The following is a 22,519-nucleotide window of genomic DNA, read 5'->3' as shown; positions in this document are numbered from 1 at the left end:
TCAGGGCAGAACCTTTTCTAAATAATTCCCTCTTAACTACCTTAACACAGTTTTAAAGACAGTCTTAGTTTAATAAATCTCTTTAGTAAATCGAGCTCGAAGATTTTTTTTCTAGTTATCCCTTCCCCTACCCTTGATGGGCCAACTGCATGTGTTGCATCAATAAAAAAGTGTATTGACACAATTCCCTATTTTCCTTCCCATGAAAACATTCTTCGAGTGGAGAAAGCTGCTCCCTTAAACGCCGGAAAGAAATAGAAATGTTAGGGACGATTTCCCGCACTCACTGTACCGCAAGAGAGATATCCATCCATCCACAGTCGTAAGTTTGTGGGTGTTCACCACTTGGTAGTGCACTCCCCCATGGTGTACACCCTTGGGGACACCTATTTTAGCACTTCAGAACCTAGATAGAATTGGAAAATCCACCCACGTGGTGGATTTCGAGTAATGGTAAGTACCTGTAAAAGTAAGAGCCACCTGTGCAAATCTGAAGATTCTGCGAATGGCATCTGGATTTTGTTGATGTAGATGCAACTTTGTGTGCTCCGTTTTCATTTAAATTCTCCAATTTGGGCCCACAGTTCAACAACAAAATGTTAGCCTAAATCTCTCTGCCATTTCCCACTCTCTCTTTTTGATACGTATTCAAAATGGGAAGAAGGGGCCCTACTCATAGGCTTGGAGCATCACTCCTTGTGCAGTTTTGTATGACATTCTAGCCGTTGCGCGCTCTAATTGCCAAGGACTCATCACTGTGCATTCCCAGGGGTCAAGCCCAGTTATGCAAATCTACCTCTGGATCAGGAAACAGAGACTGACACAGATACCCATGTGCGTGCCGTTTGCCTCACCGCTGGTTGATTGGAGCACGTGCTAATACTATCCAGAAGGATTACTATCAATGTGCGTATGGGAGGGCAGTCTAGTATTTGTGTTTTCCTCTGCACTGGCTGTCGTTTACTTTAATTTGTAGTTTGGCAGAGTACCACGGTGGTATTTGTTCTGGTACTCTTTGTGTAGAAAGTAGTGAGGTTTTGCTTGACATAATCAAACGAATTGTTTGAGGTAATTTGCCTGTACTTGTGTTTTCGAAAATCAGTTTAGTCTTAATATAGAGTCGCGCGGATTGCCTTGATATGCGTTCTTCCTTGTGGTTTTTTGTTGGTTTCTTGAAGGTATGGCAAGCATTCAACCCCTTCTCTGCGGTGCCTTCTGTTGCTGCGCACATTTTCTTCACAAATTGATTTATCACTTTCTTACTGCCAGGGCCTTTCTTCTTGGTATGTGGCACGAGGCCCCCCTGTCTGATCAGAAAACCGAGCAAGTGCTTCACGCGGGCCCAGTGCACTTCCTGGCCATATGTGAAGTATCAGATCACTATTCAAACAAACAACAACAATCCCGGCATCGCCTCCGCGGCTAAAAATGCTACGCACGCCCTGGGGCAGTTGTCGTGTAATGTGCAGCTGCTCTGCATTTGAGACAAGGCAATCTGCAGCTGTCAACTCTGCATTCTCTCTTGCAACAAACGCCACGAGGCTCAGGGCAAAGATAGGCTTGTCTGTTGCTGCTGGAAAACGCAAGGCAACTAAGTTAGCATTGCTGCCTTCGCTACATAATGTTCTTTGTTGCACATGTTATGTTATGTTATGTTATGTTAATAACTTTTATTCGGCGCACACCTGCCCCAGCAAAGGGGCGTCCTGATTTCCTTGATGTCAGATATGAAACCACACGTCCTAAAAAGTAAATTGAACAAGCAACGATGGCATGGCCAATAGGCCTGGCCTTTTATAAGTGAATGTGATCTTTGTTATTATTGATGTTTGTTTTATGAAATTGGGAGTGCGGGTTCAGTCTTCTCCAACAAGTAGCTCGTGAGCTACTGGTAGCTCTCCAGCTACCTGTGAGTAACTCTCCTGTGTGCAGCCCAGCCTACTAAATTCGAAGCTTTTGCTTAGTTGAATCTATGTATGTGTACCAAAATTGAGCGTGTGTGTTTGAGATGAATGCGTATTTTTTCAGAACTTTAAAGCTGAAGTTTGGAGAAAAATGGCTACATTTCTAAAATATAGTTAAATCTGATATATAATGTGGTGGGGGTAGGATTATTAGCTTAGTACTAGAGGCATTGCATCTACAGCTGTTGTCTGTTACCCATGTAAATATGTTCCAAATTGAAAAAAACTTTTTTACATTACTACTTGCAATTCAGCCTAATACACTCCGGTGATCACTGCTGGTAATCTTGCATATGGTGGCCACTAATGGAAACATGTCTAATGTGGTCTCTCTTACAATATTAATAATAGTAGATCAGCATGATTTTTATTGAACATAAGTAGCTCTTATCACAGAAAAAGTTGGAGACCCAGAGTCCAGGGCCTGCAGCCAGTGAGCAAGGTGAGGAGGCTCCCAAAGTGGGTCAAGCGAGTAGTTACCATACTTGTGGGCCTGCAGTTCAATCAGTAACCCACAGAGATGAGCTCTGCCCAAGGGTCAGCCATGTTATTTACAGAGCCAGCAAGTGAGGGAAGATGCGTGAAGATCGCCGCTTTGCTGCAGTGTTTCTTCTTACCTTTTATACATTGCAGCCAAGGTGTGGCAAGTCTGTCAAAGCCCCCCTCTCTAGTACCATTTAGATCAGGAGATAGTATTCTCTTTAGTCTGGAAAAAACAAGGCACGCTCTTAACCAATGTAAATGAGCAAAGGCAGCTGGACCAGATGGTGGCCCAAATGGCTTCTTTTTAGATAATCAAGATCTCTGGGCCCCGCTTCTTTCGAATGTTTTTAATACAATTGCCCGGATAGATGCGCCGCCTTCATGGAAGACAACTGTAATTGTACCCATTTACAAAAAGAGGAACAAAGCAGTAGTAAAAAATGATAGGCCCATATCTTTATTAGATTCAAATGCTAAATGAATGGGCCGGCTACTTTTAAACAGATTGGAGGACTGGGCTGAGGAAAAGAACGTAATAATCCCTTGCTAATACGGCTTCAGAAAAGGAAGGGTACTGTGGACCAGTGTTTAAATTTAAACTTAATAGCTAAATACATGGCGGCTAAGAACGGTCGTTTATACCTTGCCTTCATGGATCTGTCGGCAGCTTTTAACTGCATGGCAGAGTCTAGGCTCTGCCAGATCATGGAGGCAATGGGAATTGAGACTCAGATCATCAATGTAATTTGTGACATGTATGCCGGAGCCACATCCTGTGTTTTTTTTGGCAAGGGAGTAGCGTGCACAAGACACTTTAAAATCGCCAGGGGTGCACCCTTGCCCCCTTTTTATTTGCCATATACTCACACCATAGAATCCGCATTGCTAGGGTCTACTACTGATGTTCTTTTTATTAATTCTCTTCTGGTCCCGATACTCCTCTATGCCGACGACGCGGTGATCCTTGCACACACGCAATGCGCTGCGTCGACTCATGGAGAAGTACGCAAAATTCATGAACAACCTGGACCTGAAAATTAACTATTTGAAGTCGTTTGTCCTTGTGGCAGGCCCAAAGCAGCAGAAACAACCACCAATGTATGTCGAAGGGGTGAAATTAGACGTTGTAGATTCTTTTAACCATCTAGGGATAGTGTTCGATCAAGATACTAATTGGAGAATTATGGTCTCTAATAGGGGATCATTGATGGAAAAAAATATTGGAGCCCTTTTTAGATTTGTGAAAAAACTTGGGACCAAACCAATTGAAGTGATAAAAAAGTTCTGAGGCGAAAACGTTATTTGTTGCCTCTTATGGTGCAGCTGTTTGGGGCATCTCTGATGTCTTTAAACTGCAGCACATAGAAGATGCCTTTCTGAAACATCTGGTCTCCTTATCCCAATCGTGTTCTAATTATAACTGCCACTTGGAATTGAGAGTTCCTTACATCATTGACAAGATTTGTATTGCACCAATTATGACGTGGCACTCAGTTTTTGGCGTAAAGAAACCCTCTCACTGACTAGAGATATTGTAAACGGCCTCCTCAAACTGGATGGTGCAAGTAAAATAAGATAGCTAAGTTATGTTGAATCCAATCTTCAGGAGGTTGATCTGCATTATCTCTATGAGGATCCAAAGATGGTGCCAGTCAATATTCAAGAAGGAACTGAAAGCTCATTTACTGGTCCACCTACAGACGAAGAGACACAATATTAATTTTAAACTTTCTACAGTTATATTATACTGTGCTGCCTCAAGCATAAGTCTAACTAATATAAACTCCACATATTTATTATTCGTCACAAACTTTCAACATAGATACATTCTATTGAGATTTCGTCTAAAATATATCTCCCTCATGTTAGACCATCCGCCCAAAACGTATGCGATTACTGCACTCCCTTTTTGCCCTTGCGACAAGCGATCGCCCCAGAATGATCTCCATTTTTAATTTTTTTGTAAAGTTTATAGTAAAGATAGGAAAAAATGAATTGTTCCCCTTATTCGTAAAATGAATTTTAAACAATGTTGTGTGGCTTTATATTATCTACAGTTATTGTTTGAACCTTTTACCTGTATCTCTTTGGCCTCCTTTCTCTTTTCTGCTTTGAGCAAAAGAAGATCAAACTGTCATTTTGATACTTAATATGCAATTCAAGGAATTGGGGTGTGCAATATTTTGGTATACTTGCGAGCGAATGTTCTCCTTTTAGTTTATGATTATTAATTATGTTCGAATACTTGCCATTGAAATTTTTTAATAATAGCTCTTTTTATTTTTGTATATATATCTATAGAATACTTTTTATGCCGATGTTGTGTCGGCGAAATAAAGTTATTTCTGACTGACTGTCACAGTGGGCGTGAAATCACTTGACTAAATGGGATTGGACAACTCAACAAGTGAAATAAATAAAGGGCTATCATGTTCAGGCTTCTTATGTTCCAGGTGACACACAAGTTCTCTTGAACCCACGCCAGGCTTGTTTTACAATGGAGCTGGTACGAGCTGTAGTCACTCGGCAGGAGTAAAAGTGTTTAATAACGTGTACTTTCAACTAGAGTGTCATGGAGATGCTCTCGATTAAGGGTTACTTTGCTATGCATGTTCCAAATTCACAATTTCATTAAGCAACTAGACGAAAAACTTTCAAGCTTCCTTACTGCATATTTGTACTACTTTTACTAGCATTCAGTTTTTAATCATTAAGGAAGTCCATTCTTCGATCCAGCCTGTTAGCGAAACCTGTGACATTTGTAGATCACTGCAGATGTGTATTTAGTGTTTAGCTGTTCATTTCCACACAAAAAAAATGAATGCAGTGTTTGCTTCACAATATAAGAACTGAAAAGGAATATTAACACAAGGATATGAAAAAATCAACACGGTACACAAAACCAAAAGAGTGCTCTACATTTTTTACACTAAATTTACTGCCTTCACGGTTCCCAATAGCTGCTCAACGACACCACATGAGTGACCCAGGGGCATCAGAGGAAATAAAATGTTTAAGTATTCACAATTGTAACGCTTGGTTTACAAATAAAGCAGGTCCAGTGTAATTTATTAATTACAGTTTTCTTGCACAGTGGTCCGTGTGAATCTCCACCTCTACATTTTAAGCACTGGGCTGCTTGTACCAAAAGAAAACTGAACTGGATGAGCTATACATCAGCTGCCAATTGACATGCTCCATTGTCCTTAATATCTAGCTTAATGAAGTCGAAGAGAGCCTGAGAGAAGCTCTAACAGGGTCTGGAGAGTCAAGGTGGAGTGGCCATTTTCCTGGTCTAACCGCTCTTGGAAAAGTCTTAACTCCAACAGCAAATAGACTTCGAAGACGTACACTAGGATGGGTCTCCTTTTTAAGGAGATCAAAATCTGCTGTTCACTTAAAGTATTACTAGCTTCTAGTCGGCGTTCTTTTTGAGAGTGTATGCCTGGACCCCCTCTAGAAGGATCTGCTAATAGAGTAGTAATCAAAGCTTCCTCTCAGCACAGTGGGTTCCTTGGCTTGATTTGGATGGCTTGAGGCTCATACACTGACGTCTCAGTCTGTGGACTCTGTAGCTAGTTTAGTCAATACTCTGTTAGTTTACAGTTATTTCTTGTTGAACTCCCTGCCCTTTGTTTGTCTTGATCCAGGCCTGTTGCTAACACAGCTTTTGGTGTGCCTGTGTCAGTCATGATTTTCAAGAGCCTTCATTGTTCTTCTAAGGGGTCTTCAGTACAACACACAAGGGACTTCTGACCATTGCTGTCACTCTCAGTAATGGTACAGGAGTCTGTAAGGGTCATTACCCTTTGCATTATCTGGTCTCATGGGAGCAATGTGCCTAATACCAGGGATCATCTAAGGATGACCGTGCCAGTTAGTTCAACCCAAATCTCTGTCTCTTCCACTGCCCTCATATGTTTCACTTAGCCACCTCCTTGGCCCTGACAACCCAGCTCCTCTTTCTTAACTGGTACTAAGGTAAGTCTCATCAACTTGTCAGGTGGTGCATCAGGTGCACAGATCCTCTGCACCCAACGGGGTTATCAGTAAAGGTCCAGTTTGGAGATCCCCAGTCATTGGGGTTCAGCAGCAACCCACCTGTTCCCCATCTGAGTAAAGTTGTAATGGCTTTGGAGTGTGCAGGCCCGAGGAAGGGCTGTGTAGGGTGCAATGTGCCAGAAGTTAACCCTTTCACCAGAGTCTCCTGCACAGATGCATACTCACTGAGTTAGAGATTGGAAGGATTAGTTAAGTGTGCACACCATGCATGAGATGCTAATACAGCTTGATCCTTCAGCAACTATTCCGCGTTCATGCAGTCATGAGCACCAGCTGATAAACGCTGGTGCATTTAGAAACAGTTAAAAGCTTTTAATGGTTATATAAAGGCCACCTTGAAAGTAAAATTGTCCAAAATGGGTTAGAATTCTTCAACGGTTAAAGCACAGTTAACGGTGAACGGGTAAAAATTGGGAAATACCAAGTGACACCTGTCAGATGTGGCTGAAGTATGGCTAATTGCCTGATAATATATTTCATAGGGGTTCTCTCTAACTTGTTCCTCTCTCCCACCGTCATTAAAATATGCACACTCCGTACTCCTTCGTGGACCACATACAGTGCCTGAAACCCTGTGTCTGCTGTGTGATTGAGTAATCTCTGTCTATCTCGGGCTATTAACAGAAATTCTGACGAGATAAAGATCGCCATTTTAGCTTGGACCTAGGCCCGTTGATTAAATTGAGCTTCAAGGTTTTGTTTTTATGCTTTTTAATGCTTCGTGTGTGTGGTGCGCTCCTGGGGGTGGGTGCCTTTGCAGTGGTGAGACAGCAGACTGACTTCTACGCATGTGTAACCTTATAATGCTAACTTGGGTAAAGAAGCAGCATGCCATCCCTTATCATGGCTGGCACGCTAACCAAAGAATGGCTGTTCTGTGGTTTTGATCCAACGTGTGACTAACACTTCAAACAACGCATTGGCTTATAGGAGCCAGCTCATGCCCCTTTCCATGTATGCTGCTTGTTGGCTGATTGGGATTGTGATTAACACATCAAGCTATCACTGGGTGAAGGAGCTTCCCCAAGGCTCCTTTCTGCGTATGATTTTTAATATTCACAAAAGCTCTGGATGACAGCAAAAGTTAAATCCGTCTCTCACTCAGACCTTAATTTATAGGAAGATATTTGAAATAGGATTCATAGATTCTGTATTATATGTCCAGGAAAGTTAGCTAAAGACCTGAAGTAGATTCTGGATACACTGGTATTTTTTATTTATTTTGTTTATGGGATTTGCAATCAAATCAGCCAAAACAAAGTATTAAGGTCCAGGGGCAGAGTCAGCACAAGAAGTGGAAGTCTCCTCCCATGCGGCTCTGTGGCTACAACACAGCCTGTACCCCTGACGAAGCCTCTTCATATTTAACTTGAGAGAAAAAGAGCTGAAATGGCCATTGTATAATTTACCAGATAGCCATTCAAGTAACTGCACAAATTGTGTAAGTAACGTCTCTATGTTTGTATGTTTGTTAACGTCCTGACGAAAGCCCTGCAGACTCCGTTGAGCCAAAGGGGGCTGAAACATGTCGATACCATTCTTAATCAGCCATACTTCTAGATCCAGTTACTTGATCTATTAGAAGTATCTATACATTTTATCATTTAGATCCACACCATTAATAAAACTGTGGGTGTAGACCTAATTCTTTTAAAACTTTATTTTTAGGTCTCGTAGCGAAAACACAGCACGTCAGTGCTGTGTCTCACTAGAGATCTATTGTTAGCGACTGTGCTTCCCAGGAGACAGTTTCGGCCGCGCGCATCGCCTTGGAGCGGATTTGAAACGGGAACGCGCGCTGTGGCCAGGCGCTGTCTCCTGGGAAGCGCAAGCACCACACACGCATGCGCATACACACACACACAAGCGCCCATGCACGCACATACATACATATATACAGAGACACCCCCCTGACACATACACACACGCGCGCGCACACACACACACACAAGTGCACCGAGGCCCCCCTCCCTCCCCCGCCGTCACCGTCGCACACATACATACACACACACACGAGCATACACGCGCACACACACACACACACAAGTGCACCAAGCCCCCCCAGCCTTTTGGAACTTACCTGGCCAATGTCGGGGACTCTTCTCTCAGCCCGCGGCGCCCAACCTCCTGCTAGCGCGGCCCCGGGGCTCCACACCGCTCACAGGAGCCCCGGGCCGCGAGACGCACTGACTCCGCCTGCCTCCTCTTCCGGTCTGGACGTGGCCCCGCCCCCGTCACAGGCGACTGTGCCTGACTTCCGGGGCGGCCGCGGCGGGATTCCGGGAGCACTTCCATCTTCATTTACTGTCAAGTTGGAGAACGAGCTTAGTAAGTGTCCTCGATTATTGATTGTGGAATCTGCTTCAGCCTTGCTTCATCCAGAACATAGCTTGTTGTACAACTGGTATGCTGAACTTGTGTACTTGAATAGATGCTTTCATATGCAATAGTGAACAAAATAGAGGATCGGTCAAATAAAATATTTGCCTAAAATCAAATAATTTGTTAACCCGCAATTATTCCAGGTTACATCTCCGCCAGCTAAATGGCTAGTTGTCTCTCTTTTTTTAACTTAAAATGTTACTGCTTGTTTCTGAAGGAGGGAAGAGCGAGGCCGTGCACAGTCCCTATTAGCTGGAGCTAGCGGCAGCCCGCACGGCCAAGCGTTACTGCGCGAACCGTCTGACGTCACTGGCAGACATTGCTTGTTGATTGTAGCTTCCGGCGGCTCTAGTTATTAGGGTGGGATGGTTATAGTGTAGGACTGAGGCAGTCCAGGCTCAGCTGAGACGAGGAATGCACACTTGAAGAGACCCCGGCGTTTGATGTGCTTTTCCATACAAGGAAGCGGCAGTGACAGGGCAGGGCAAAGCTACGTTCCTGAGAGGCGAGGATTTTCCCCCTCAGGTTATTCGTGCGTTCTCTGGGGGCGTTTTGCCTCAGGCTCTCCCGGTTTAGCCGTGCGGCTGCTGGCAACAGGCTGTGGGTGTTCCTTCCTTCCTTCCTCCCTCCCTCCTAACGACGGGGGAAGAGTGTGCAGAACTCAGGGATTGTTTAAGCTCTCCCTGGCATTCCCTTCTGCGGATGCGGGGAGATCGCGTAGGATCAGCCCCTAGAGGCCTACCTCCCGGACGTGCACCCCGGCAGCATGTCCGGCATGATTCATATCGTTATCGAGGGCCCCGGACCCTGAGGCTTCAGGCACGTCGGTGGGAAGGACTTTGACCCTCGAGAGTTCCCGCTGAACAGGAGTGTAGACCCTGTGACTCCAGCAGGGCAGCCTGCTCTTTAACTTAAAAGCTAAAATCCTCTCGTCATTGACTGGTTGATGTGCGATTCATGGTGTGTAGGGTGCTTTTGTTTAGTCATGTTTGTTATCTTACAGAAAAAGCTAAAGTCCTTTATATAAACCGCGTAGCATAGGATTTGTATAGACCTATGCACACCCTGTTTTTCTCTTATAAAGGCAATACATCAGTCAGAGGTTTTGGATGATTGGCACATATTGTTTTTCTTCTATGGGAAAGAAGACCAATAATCAAGTGCTGAGTTTAATACTAGCAGGGGTGTAGCTTACAGTACTGGAGTGTTTGTGGGTTTTTTAAAATGATCAGTATTATCTATCATAAAGAATCAATACTGCCGAGTTTGTTCTTTGTTTAAACCTTCCGATGATGAAATTATGAGACCATTCAGTCACCCAGAGAGAGAATGTATGCAAATGAATAAACCGTGAGTCATACTTTGGCAGCTGTTTTTTCCTTTCAAACATGCTTTATTTGATTATGTAGGTTTATTCACAGCGATATAACGGTTCACATTAAACTGAAGCACATGTAAGCATTCATCTAATATGCTTTAGAAGTAGGTAATGTTTACCTTGGGATCTCATTAAAATATTGAAAGATGTTGGATTCTAAATGATGCGCCTCAACCGTCGTAATATTTTTGCACATGTTGAGACATAGTAATACATGCTAATCATTATAACCATTTTGAAAACTGGGAATGGTAACTGGGAGGGGGGATGGAAGGGACAACTACTGACTGTGGAAGGATAATCAAGGGCATGGAAAGGGTAATGGGATAAAGTGCCTAGAAAGTGGAGTTGCGGTAACTAATGGCTTGATTTTTAATAATTCGACTGATAACTAGTGAGGATCAGTGTTTCAAGAGTGTCGGTGGGACAGTGTGAAATCAAGGAGGGAGAATTTCACCAACAATCATTTCCAGATGTTCAAGGAGGGAGTCCTAAGTTGCACCAAAGGGTGTTTATGGAGGTTTTCTCCTCAATACAGAACTCCCCACATGTGGCCCATTTTGAGAGACTTTGGAACCAAGATGTGGTGAAAGAGTTAAACTCGGGCTTCCATTGTAGAGTTAGCGCTCGTTTTGCCAGAAAGAGCATAAAATTGGCTAAACTGGACCCTGACCGGTCTCCCTTGGACCTCTTGTACATGCCTAGTGCTATGGAAGGCCAATCTAAGGGGGTAGGCTTGTTATCAATGCAGTCATATTTATACGACTGCCTTTGTAGGCACCACCTCTATAAAAAAAGCCCACCTACTAACGGAGATATGTCTGCTCAATATGACTGCCAACTTTCTCTCATGTTTAAGGAAAGCTCCTAATTTTTACACAAAACATGACCATTGCATCACCCCTGTCCTATGAAGATCAGCAACCTGGTCCAGTGCATTTCAATGGTAATTTTAGAGTGTGTGCCGGATAATTCCCCATTCTAGAAATCGCTCTGTGGAAATTGTCAGGAAAGTTCCCCCTATTGTGCTACTCTCAGTCCTGTTGGGAGGACATAGCTGATATTGGGCCCAATAACTTCAGGAGGAAAATGTCCACTGATTATTCCAATGAACAATACTCACTGGGAGGGGCAGATAAGACGGAGGCTGAATATTTCAATTACATTTAAAAAAATAAAAATAAACAATGAACCCATCTCTGTCCATTCGGTGTTCTCCGTGTCCCTTCTTGAAGAGCATTCAGGTATAAATAACTTCATACTGGCTCTTGAGGGATGAACAATTGTTTATTTATTATTTGAGAATGTCATTCCACGCATATACTGGAGGTTATCTGCCACCCTGATTAATCACTGTGTTTTCCCCAGCCCAACCTACACACCGTTCACATGGGAGGAAACACTGCATGAAAGAGGGTGGGAAACCAGACTAGCAGATTACGTCAAAGGGTTCAGTGAAGCTTGTTGCTTTTTGTGTTCTCATTTAAAATACGCTGCCTGAAATTGCTGCAAGCAGAGAATCATCAGTACCTTGGATCAGCACTGTATGAATTTCACATTGAAGTTTGCGGCAGTGTTATGGCACAGCACTACTAACTGCCTGCCTTCCTGCCCCTACACTGTTACCCTGCGGTGCAGCCACAGGACAGTGGCTACATTGCCCGTGTCTGCCCCGCAACACGTTGTTCCCGCCATGGAAGTTTCCCACAGCCGGGTGCAGTTAATAAATACAGGGACCCAAAGATATGTGGCATCAAAGAATAAGAACGGACGTGGTACAGGTAGGCTTTTTTTTATTTATTTATCAGTTTTCACTTTTATATAGCTCAAACTTTACCAGGTATAAGAGCGCTTTAAATCAGCATGCTTATAACAAGCAAGACTAGCACTCTATATTACTGCCAACTTTGCTTAGCATAAGCAACAGCTAACCATTCACAAACAATGTTTATATACCAATTGCAAATTAAAGAAAAAAAAATAATGCAAAGCATTGTCATTTACAATGCCAGTAACTCAAACTTTAATGCTGCAAGACCTATTGCATTGCAAATGCTGGTTTCTTTTGGGGTCCCTACAATTTTTTCACCTCATTTCTTTTGATCTCTGGACACTGCAAATCGAAACCAGAGGAGCCTCTGGATGAGGCAGGCACCTAGCACGTCTTATGGTATTCGATGATAACTGCCACAACTACAATGTAGGGGCGGATGAAAGATATATACCGCTATTCCAACGAGAACATTGTGTTTTTGAGAATACCATAAATTTATCCAAAAGTTGAGATTTGTTACAAGTGTCCACTCTACACCTGATAATCTTCATACTTACCCAGGGGAAGCAAGTGGACACTCATTCCTCCTCCCTACCCAATTGATTACTTATTAAAACAAAGTATTATACCAACATCTTGAATAAAGCCACCAACTAAAACCGAATGCTTTTCAAGACAATCAAGCACTGCATCAAACCCATCTATTCCTCACTTCACAGAAAAGTGAAAACTTACACTCATGCCTGATTACCTTGACAACTACTGACCCGTCATTCATCTACCATTCACTTGCAAATTCATTGAAAAGTAGCCTATGGTCAACTAAAAGATCACATGAATGATAATCATCTGCTCCATGACTACTTATCTGGGTGCAGATCATGCTACAGCATGGAGTCCTCTGTCTTACACATCATAGACAATGTCCTCTTGATCACATATGAAGATGGCCCCTGTCTCTTTATATTGCTGGACCTCTCAGCTGCATCTGACGCAGTCCACCATCCCTCCCTATTACGCATTTTGGAGTTTTGAAGAGATTCACCAGCAGTGACCTTCACTGGTTCTCCTCCTACCTTTCCAGCCAGCACCTGTTTGTTCACATGGGCACCTCCAATCTCGGAAGCTCCCCATCACCTGTGGAGCTCCCCAGGGTTCCATATTGTTTCCTGTCATCTTCAGTGTGTACATGGAGCATCCTGGTGCTCTACTCTCAGATAACCACATCAAGGTTCGCCAGTATGCAGATGATACACAACTCTACTGGAGTTATCTGTGCTTCAGATATTCGATGCCTCAGACACTGCACATCATCCAGACCTGGATGCCTGTTGCTTACCAGAAAATCAACCAAGCCAGAACAGAATTCCTGTGCTTTGCCTAGAACAACAAGAAACAATGCAAACCTGGCTCAATGACATGAACCATGAGCGCTTTCAACCCCAACTGTCACCGAACGCCAAGTCACTTGGATTAGTCCTGGACACCAGCCTCACATTCATGGAACACATTGCCAAAACAATGAAGATAGGCTGATGCCAGCGCTCTCTTCTAAAGAAAGTGAAACCATTCTTTCCCGAAAGCAACTTCAGACTGCTGTTTAAGTCCTCATACTCTCAAAAAGGGATGGCAGTAACACCCTGTTCAATTGCTCCCACATTCCATACATGAAGGGCATCCTACGTGCCCTAGCACTTCTCATCCATGAAGAAATATAATCACCTCTGCCCTATCCTGATGGAACTTGATTTGCTCCTATTAATGGCATGCATAATCTTCAAAACCAGCTGCATCGTTTACAAAGCCATTAAGACCAGCACCTTGCTTTATACTGAGGAAAAGCTCCTCATCTTTGGTTGTTCTCGGCACCCACACCATCAGACTGCAGACTAAAGAAGTGTAAAAAAAGAAAAACAAGGCAGCAGGCGTTTTCCATATATGAACCCTCAATCTGGAGCAACATTCCTGTATCCATCATGACCTCCCCTGTTCTGCTCCAGTTTAGGAAAGAGTTGAAGATGCTCGTCATTTAAAGAGCACTACATCACAATGCATTAACCAGCCAAAAACGGGCTACCTCTCCTATCACTCAGTGACTTTAAGTGTTTTTTGACTTGATTATATCTTTGCTGCTATTTGATGGAACTTCACAAAATGTTCCAAAATAGTGTCAAGTTGGCTCTTTTTGTGAATGGAAAGTTTCGGGGTGATCGCCCAAGTGGGGGCCAAGACAAAGGGAGGGTAAAAAAAAGTGCATTTCCCGTGTTCAATTCCCATGGGGATTGTGAACACAATTACAGCCCAAATCACTAGGCGGAATTACATAAAATGTTGCAGATGGGTAGCTCTTGGTCCAGAAAGCGAGCGCCCTTTTTGTTATTTGGTGTAAATCAGTTCAGTACTTTTAGAGTTATTGAAAGAAAAACAAATTTGTATTTATAGAGACATGACTCCTCCGCAAGTCTTCCTGATCTCATGCAGAGATCTGATTGGCTGCCAACACTTAAACCAGGAAGTGTTGGCAGCCATCTTGAGACTTGAACTCAGCCCAGTCCCAAGAGAAAAAATTAAAAAAATTAAAAAAAGAAAAGGGGGTAGGGTAGGAATACCCTGACTCCCTAGCCTTGATTCCCCCGTGACCTCACAAGGGCAAAAATGCATTTGAAAAAACAGCATTTTGCAGTGAAATCGCAGTAGAGTTGCAAATTAGCAGCAACATTTTTTTTATTTTTATAAAAGCACGGTCTCTGGCGCATGTTTAACTTTAGCCCCTGTGTGGGCTAGGTCCCAGGGGCCTGCCTGTATTTGAATAAAGTCCCTCTTAGGGCTCTCTTTAGCTCTTGGACCGCCTCCTCCCCGGGGCTTCAATTAAATATGGGAGAGGGGCCGTTCGTACCCCTCTCCATTGGGCTCATTGTGCCCAAGGGACTACCTCCTCCCTGGGGAATTACAATAATATTGGAGGGGGGCCATGCGGACCACCACCTCCTGGGGATAAAATGAAAGATTTGAATGGGACCTGCGTAGGCACCAGCACGTGCCGGGGACCTCTGCAATATATAAAAGTGGGAGGGGCCACGCGGCCCTTCTCCCAGTCGATATACAGCCCCGGAGAGTACCACCTCCCAGGGGGACAGCCCATATCAATTTAAGGAGGGTGGCTGCACGGCCCCTCTCCTGGAGCCGGTAATGGCCCTGGGGACCGCTAACTCCCAGGGCCGGCCCCTGCTATCTCCAGATGTGCCCACCCTTTAGAGCTAGCTGTTTGCTTTCGCTTGGTGGGAGCTATGACAGCTTGAAGACACCTGTTCTAAACGTATTACTGCATTCATAAAACTATCATTTTAAAATATTAAAGTGCGTGTTCAGCCTTGTTAGTAATATGGATTTCTACTGATTCCTGTCATTCTTCCTCACTATGGGAGAGAGAGGATGTGTGTTCATGCTCTGCATCTCTTAATTATTTTTCTTAACTATTTATTTCTATCTTCCAAGTTTCACTGTGACTATGAATTATCCTCCCGAAACTGCTTTGAGGGCTTCCCAGATCTCCCAACATGAAACATATCCCCCCTTGTTAATTTCAAAATATTCTTAATAATCTGCTTCAGTCTCTTTTTTGAGGCTAGGGTCCCTCAGTAAAGTTGAAGATGCAATCTTTTACAGTGCCACAGACCTCTATCCAACTCCACTAAAACAGGACCATGGTCAGAATTAGAAAAAAAGCCCCATATATCTTACCTGTTCATAGTACAGGAGAAGAAAGCCTATTTTCAAGGATTTAGTATTTACAAGGATCTGGAATAATGTCCTGTACACATTAGAATAACTTGTATTAACTATGTCTCCATTGTTATCTCATGCCGTTGATCTCTAAAGGGCAAATCATTCAGGATAGATTTAAGCTGATCAAAGAAGGCGTTGGAGGCCAGTGGACAGTTTAATTAATTTCCCTTTTCAAAGTTGAAATCTCATTGAGAAGACTATCTCCCAATGCAGTCAGCTAAGATATGCCAAAAGTCGCATCAAATGGAATTTCTTGGTCAGTGTTCATACGAAACAATTTATCTTATTTTTATTTGGTCCACAATTGACAAATATTTTTTGAAAACCTGTTATATCAGCTTGTTTAAGTATTTCCAAATTGAAAGCATGATACCTAGTGTGTTAAGGCCTGTAGCATCAAGTGCAGCCTGAATGAACAGCCTGAAAATACTCATGTGGGATACTACAGCATCCGCACTGTTTTGTGTTGTATAACCTTCCTTCTCAAATGCATTCTTGAAAAACCCCCTTGATCTGATAACCATCAATCTCTTACACTCCAGAACGGACTACTGTCTCCCCACCAAAAAAAGTAGATTAAGAATCACAGACTATAAAAATATATTTTCTTAAATTCTCACTTCACCCACTTGAATGAGAATATGCCCAGTGTATCTCTGGACATGGCTGGAATGCAAGAACATTTTCCTGGTTGAACAGCACCAGGCCACATTTCTAAACACCAAGGCAGACACCTCAGTCGTCGATACCTTGTAGACCACAAATGTTGTCTCAATCCAGAGGTGACTCTAGGTTTCTTTCAGAACTGGGGGGAACCTTGGCTAGATTTATTTTTTTGCCATTGCAGAGAACGTGCATTGTCAGTACTTCGGTGCACTATAGTTTCCAAAGCGGCTCTCATTAGAAGATTCATTCTGGCTAGGCATGGAATACTGGACTCCTATACAGCTTTCCGCCAACACCTCTTGTTCCCCAAGTTCTTATGAAGATGAGAGACTATCGTGCCCAAGTCATCCTCATGGTTGCGGATTGGGAGAGAAGAGTATGGTATCCAGAGCTCCTGAGCATGTACATCCATACTCCAATCAGGCTGCCCTTTTGGGAGGATCCCCTGCCGCAGCAACCGGGCAGGGTCCTGCACCCAAACCTATCCACACTCCGCCTTCATGCATGGAGATTGAGTGGCAGCAGTTGAGTGTCTTTGACCTTGCTTCCAAGGTCTGTGATATCCTCTTGACAGCCAAGCGTGCATCAACAACTGCTGACGCCTGCTGTTGAGACAAGTTTGTGGCTTGGTGTGCTGAGAAATAAACTTACCCACTTTCTGCACCTCTATCCAAAGTGTTGTTGTTGGTTTTGTCCTAAGCCCGGCAAGTCCATGCTCTGGGCACTGTTAAGGGGTATCTTTCGGCCATCTACGCTGTAATGCTATTACTGGATCCACTCTACCTGTATAAATCATTGTTGCACGTTTTCTGAAAAGTCCTCAGCGTATGTTTCCTCCCACACCTTTGGTTATGCCCCAAAGAGGTTTCAATTTGGCCCTGACATTTTTGTTGTGTTCTCTCTTTGAACCCATGCATGCGTGTCCTCTCAGACTTTTGACAGTAAATCAGTCTTACTGGTGGCCACCAATTTTGCCAGGTGAGTCAGTGAGCTGCAGGCTCTGTCTGTCCAACCTCCATATGCCAGCTTCTTCCCATATGAACTGGTTCTCTGAACCTGTGCCTCCTTCTGCTAAAGATTGACATATGCTTTCACGTCGGCCAAGCCATCTTGTTTTCTTTGCTTCACCTCATCCCCCTCCAAGGAGGAAGTGTTACTCCACCGCCTGAACCCTAAGATGGTAGTGCCCTTCTATATGCACTGTACAAAGGAACATAGGGTGGATGATCAACTCTTTCTGCAGTTCACTGGATCGAAGAAGGGGAAAGTAGCGCAGAAACTGTCCATCTCCGGATGGATAGTACTCTTTATTAAGATCTACTGCGCATTGGCCAGGAAACAACCCACTTGTGGGCTTATTCCAACCGAGCCAAGGCTGCACCAGCTCATGGTGTTCCTGTCCTAGATATGTCAGGCTACTGCGTGGGCATCTTTGCACATGTTTACAAAACACTACTGTTTTGACAGTCCTGTCCGTCAAGACAGACATTTCATCCGTACCGTTCATCAGAATGTTATAGTCTGAGCCAGTGCGCAGATCTAGAAGTATTGGGTTGATATCTATTCTAAGGTCAGAAATATGTGGCTAGAACCCCCTTTCAGATGAACTTTACATACCTTTGATTATGCCTTATCTGATAGACTGTCTAGCCACATTTCTTACAGACCCTCCGTCTTCTCACCACTATGCGAGCTGACTTTTTCCACCTAAAAAGGTCCTTGTAGGTCTTTAGAATCTGCACTCTAGTCACCAACCTTTTGCTGCGGCTCTGTGCTTCTGGCGTGGAAACATACAAGAACTGTATTCAGCGTGCTTGGGTGGCACCACACATGTCACATCTGTAGCGGACAATGCCTACGGAGATCTTTCAATGCCACCTACTGGCACGCAGGTGTACTGCTCAATATTTTCTGGATCCAGTCTCACACCTGGGGAATAAGGAATCTGCGGTTTGAGTTTCTAGCAGATAAGGCGTTACTGAAGGTAAGTAACATGTTCTTTGCTCAATTGCACAATCTGGCAAGTGATAGATTCAATTAAAATGAGTTTTTCGCTTAAATATGTTGAGGAAACTTTTCAATGCCCTCTGGTGCTGAGAGCTAAAAGCTGGATATTTATGATGGAGTACTGAATTTAGAGTTTAAAAAATCCTGTTGTGCCGTTTAGGTCGGGTCATTGCTGTGACCCGGGATATGTAGCAGAGGAGGGTCTACAAGAGGATTGATGCCACTTCTGGACAATTCTCTGAAAAGATTACTGGGCAGCATGAGAAGAATGGAGCAATAGTTAAGATTGAAACTGTGTCAGCACTATGCTGACGTCACTAGTTGAAAAGCAAACCTTAATAATGCTTTTTATTTTGGGGCAGTGAAGAAGACTAAATCAGCCTTGCTGAAGTGAAACCTGTGACCTCCATGATGGCCAAAGGTCTATGAATTGGGCACCCAGCTCACTTGACAACTCTAATTTCCGTATTTGAGAACTTGTAGCTCCTTGTATTCATTTGCAAGATTCACTAAGCATCATTGATAATTGTTCACGTGCCCTTTTCTTTTTCAGGAAGTTGCTTCGAGTCCTCTCTTACCTCGCTCAGATAGCAGGACATTTCCTTCTCCAAGGTGGATCGTACGTGCTTCGATGGACTGGCGAGTATGATGCCGAAGAAACATTGTTAAAGCCACCAACCTCTCAATAGTGTGACGAAGCAAATTATTTTAACTGAGACCATGGGCATTTAACCAACCTTCCTGTTCATTTTAAAGGTTTACATCACCCGAGACATCTAAAGTTTCTCACAGCACAACTAGGGAAATAGTGGATCGGCATTTTGTGGTTATTTATCAAGTGTATTTACCATTTATTTACTAGTGTCGTTTCTATTCAGTTTTTGTAAACAGATGTGAAGTTAAAGATATATATGTGGGTTGTATGCTTAGGAATCATTTTAATTTTACAGAAATAAATGATAATCTTGATGTATTTCTAATATTTCTCTTAACATGTACATGTAGACATCGGCGTATGATGGAAATTATGTAATAATATAATACTTATTTATTTATCTTGTCATTAGCTGGGTCTTTTTCTAAATTGATTTTTTTGTGTTTTTGTCTGTTCTTTGTAAAATAAGTATCTAATAAACATTTACTTTAACCTACATGTGTAAGCCCAGTTGGAGGTGACAGTGGAAGGTTCTTTTGTTGCACGCAGGAAAGACTGATTCCTTTTAGACGCTTGAAGATATGGGAAATCTGTTTTTCCTCAGCTGTGTGATTTAAGAGACTGAATAGTTAGACTTAAGTCCTCAAACTCATGACTTTCAAACATGGGCTTGGGCCACTAATGAGAACCTCTCAGATTAGTGAAAAGGCATACATTTACACACAATCTGTACCCAGCTGATAACTAAGGACTAGGTTGCTTGTGTTCCAGTTCAGGGAGAAACTGGCCTGGCAGTTCGGACTGGACTGTTCCCATGAGGAGCAGGGTATAGACTGATTTGCATATGGCTGGTTCCAAACTGAGGTGGCATGTTGGGCAAAAGAACAGTGGGATGGGAGGCTACCCGAGCGATTGCCAGTGGGTAGACAAACTGCAAGCATTTTTCCCATCTCCTTTTGTATGTTTCAGTTAGAAGATTATACCCAGTAAAGTTATTTCCTGGTTTCATGCATGTCCAATAAGTGAAGCGTGAGGACAGTGGGGATGAAAGTGGTGGATAAAAATGTTAGGTAAGTTAATAACTTTGGCACAACTTGATGGATCTGCACATAATTTGTTAGAAATGTATCCGGTTTCATTTTTGTTGGTTTTTACAGTTTTGAGCAGATCCATCAAGAGTGGGACAGAAAGAGGCAAAGATAATTGGAGCAATAAAAGTTTCATTCACTAATTTTGGGGCTGTTTGAATCTGCGTGAAATTTGTCCCAAGGGCAATTTAGCTCAATGCCTATTCAGGCGTGTGAGTTTCATATATAAAGAAGTTATACTTGAGATTATATGCAAAAAAATTAAACACCAAGAATCTAATCAGCTCTCCGTCTCTTCAGTTCTTTAACATTACTAGACATGTCACAGCCACACACAGTCCGCTACATAGATGCCCAAATCAATACACTGTTAGAACACCCTTTGTACTGAGTGTTGATCAAGCAACCCCTGCAATTACTAATCTAGACCCGTTGAAAGATTAAAACTGTTAAAAAAGAAAAACGTAAGAACACAACTACATGTTAGAACACCTAAAACAGCACAATACCCCTTGGCTTACGGGTGCAGAACATACCTGTGATTTTTATTCTCAACAAAACCTACTAACTATAATTTAACGGGGTAGACACTAAGTGCTTCCGTGATTGGCTGGCACTTTCGAGAGAAACAACCCTGGGCATCAGTGAGGCTGAATGAAAAGAAATGAAATACTTGAAAAAGATATAGCAAGTAAACCCACTATTCGAGACTCCAAACAACTACTAGAAACAGTAGTAAAGGTTACAGCCAAATTTAAAATACATATGGTTAATCAAAAAACCATGAAGGTCTCAAGTGATATCAAGAATTTTTCAATTGATAAAGTTTACCCTTTTCTTAAAGACATATTTTATAAAAACAACAATCCAACCACCCTCAACTTACAATACCAAGGAAAATCATGAAGGAAGTTCACTTTTTCTGACACCTCATATTCTGACCAAGACATATAAGGTCCTTCCAATTCCAACACCCAGGGGTCCAACCTTTTTACGGTAGAGCCGGCCACAGGGTGAGATGTGGAAGGTGGAGAGGACAATCTCTAGGCCAGGGAGAGTTTAGGATCAGGAGGAGAGTATACAGATGATAGCTAGACCCACCTCCACCACCTTCACCACGTCCACCAAACCCATCACCATATATAATCTGTCTTCATATCAATAATCAGAAGCAGGGATACAGATTTTAAACAAAGGTCTAACTTTCATATCCCTTAGGGTACAAGACCATGTAGAAACCAAAGTCCAAAGTCCCTCAATTCCTAAGTAAAGTTAGACTCAAAATCAATTTTTTTTGTTAGACCAACATTGGTGGTGTCAAAAACAAGTCCTCCTTTTGCCCCAAGAGCAACAGTATGCCTCCAGAGGTCCTTATATTTGAAGACAAAGTAATCCGGGAAATAGACCAATTGAGTAACGAAAAATTGTTTTTCCAACCATATTGTACCAAAATCGAATCTTTGTCCGTTTACAATCTGGCGAATAACATATCCATAGTGATCAAACCCACAGACAATGGGGGAGGAAAAGTCGTATGGGACAGCTCCTTATATAACCAAGAGGTCATAGGGCAGTTAAACAATCTTGCGCATTACCAACTTATATAAGAGAACTCAACCAGAGAAATGTCATTTAAAATCAATGAGCTTACCCCTAAATCTCTTGAAGAAGAATGGATTTGTAAAAAGGATCTGAGTTCCTCAATAGACCAAGTACATCTGCCAGAGCGACCGATCATCTCTGCGTGTTATTCTGTCTTAGAACCTCTTGCACAATATATAGATGTCTTTTTTTAAACCCTTTGTGGTTGACACCCAAGCATATATTGGAGATTAGATGGACGTCATTAACAAAGCAGAATGTCTCCTATTTGACAAAACTAAACAATACCTAGTGGCCTTTGACATTGTGGACCAGTACACAAACATCCCACAAGACAAGGCACTTCAAGTGATAAAACACACCCTAGACGCAAGACCTACACCTATGACATCCCTAAAGAATTTTTCGTATCTTTGGCCGCCTTAACGTATACCTGCAGATCAAGGTGGAAGCGATAGAATCTAGCTTCTCTCCAGAAGTAGCTAATCTAGTAATGTCTTACTTCGTTAACAGAATGGATCTACACTAATGAGAACCCATACACAGCACACATTACACAGTGCTTCCGCTACACTGATGATGTCCTGATGCTGTGGAAGGGCGACAAGTCCACCCTAGAAGTGTTCCATGAATGGCTCAACGTTAGGACCCCAGACCTTAAGTTCACTATGT

General features: G+C 42.9%; 1 protein-coding gene across 2 annotated transcripts in view; it reads left to right on the top strand.

The window, feature by feature from the left end:
* Positions 1-19,653, top strand: part of CIDEA (cell death inducing DFFA like effector a) — a 231,761-nt gene extending 212,108 nt beyond the window's left edge. For both annotated transcript variants that reach the window (XM_086965252.1, XM_086965253.1), the window contains exon 5: positions 19,056-19,653. In XM_086965252.1, the coding sequence (XP_086821378.1) occupies positions 19,056-19,191 (136 nt within the window). In that variant the 3' untranslated portion in view covers positions 19,192-19,653. The remainder of the gene's footprint in view (positions 1-19,055) is intronic.
* Positions 19,654-22,519: the final 2,866 nt, after the last annotated feature.

The sequence above is a fragment of the Lissotriton vulgaris genome, chromosome 4_1, assembly GCF_964263255.1.
Source record: "Lissotriton vulgaris chromosome 4_1, aLisVul1.2, whole genome shotgun sequence".
Taxonomy (NCBI): domain Eukaryota; kingdom Metazoa; phylum Chordata; class Amphibia; order Caudata; family Salamandridae; genus Lissotriton; species Lissotriton vulgaris.
The sequence above is the reverse complement of the archived record's forward strand: the minus strand, read 5'-3'. Positions and strand labels throughout refer to the sequence as shown.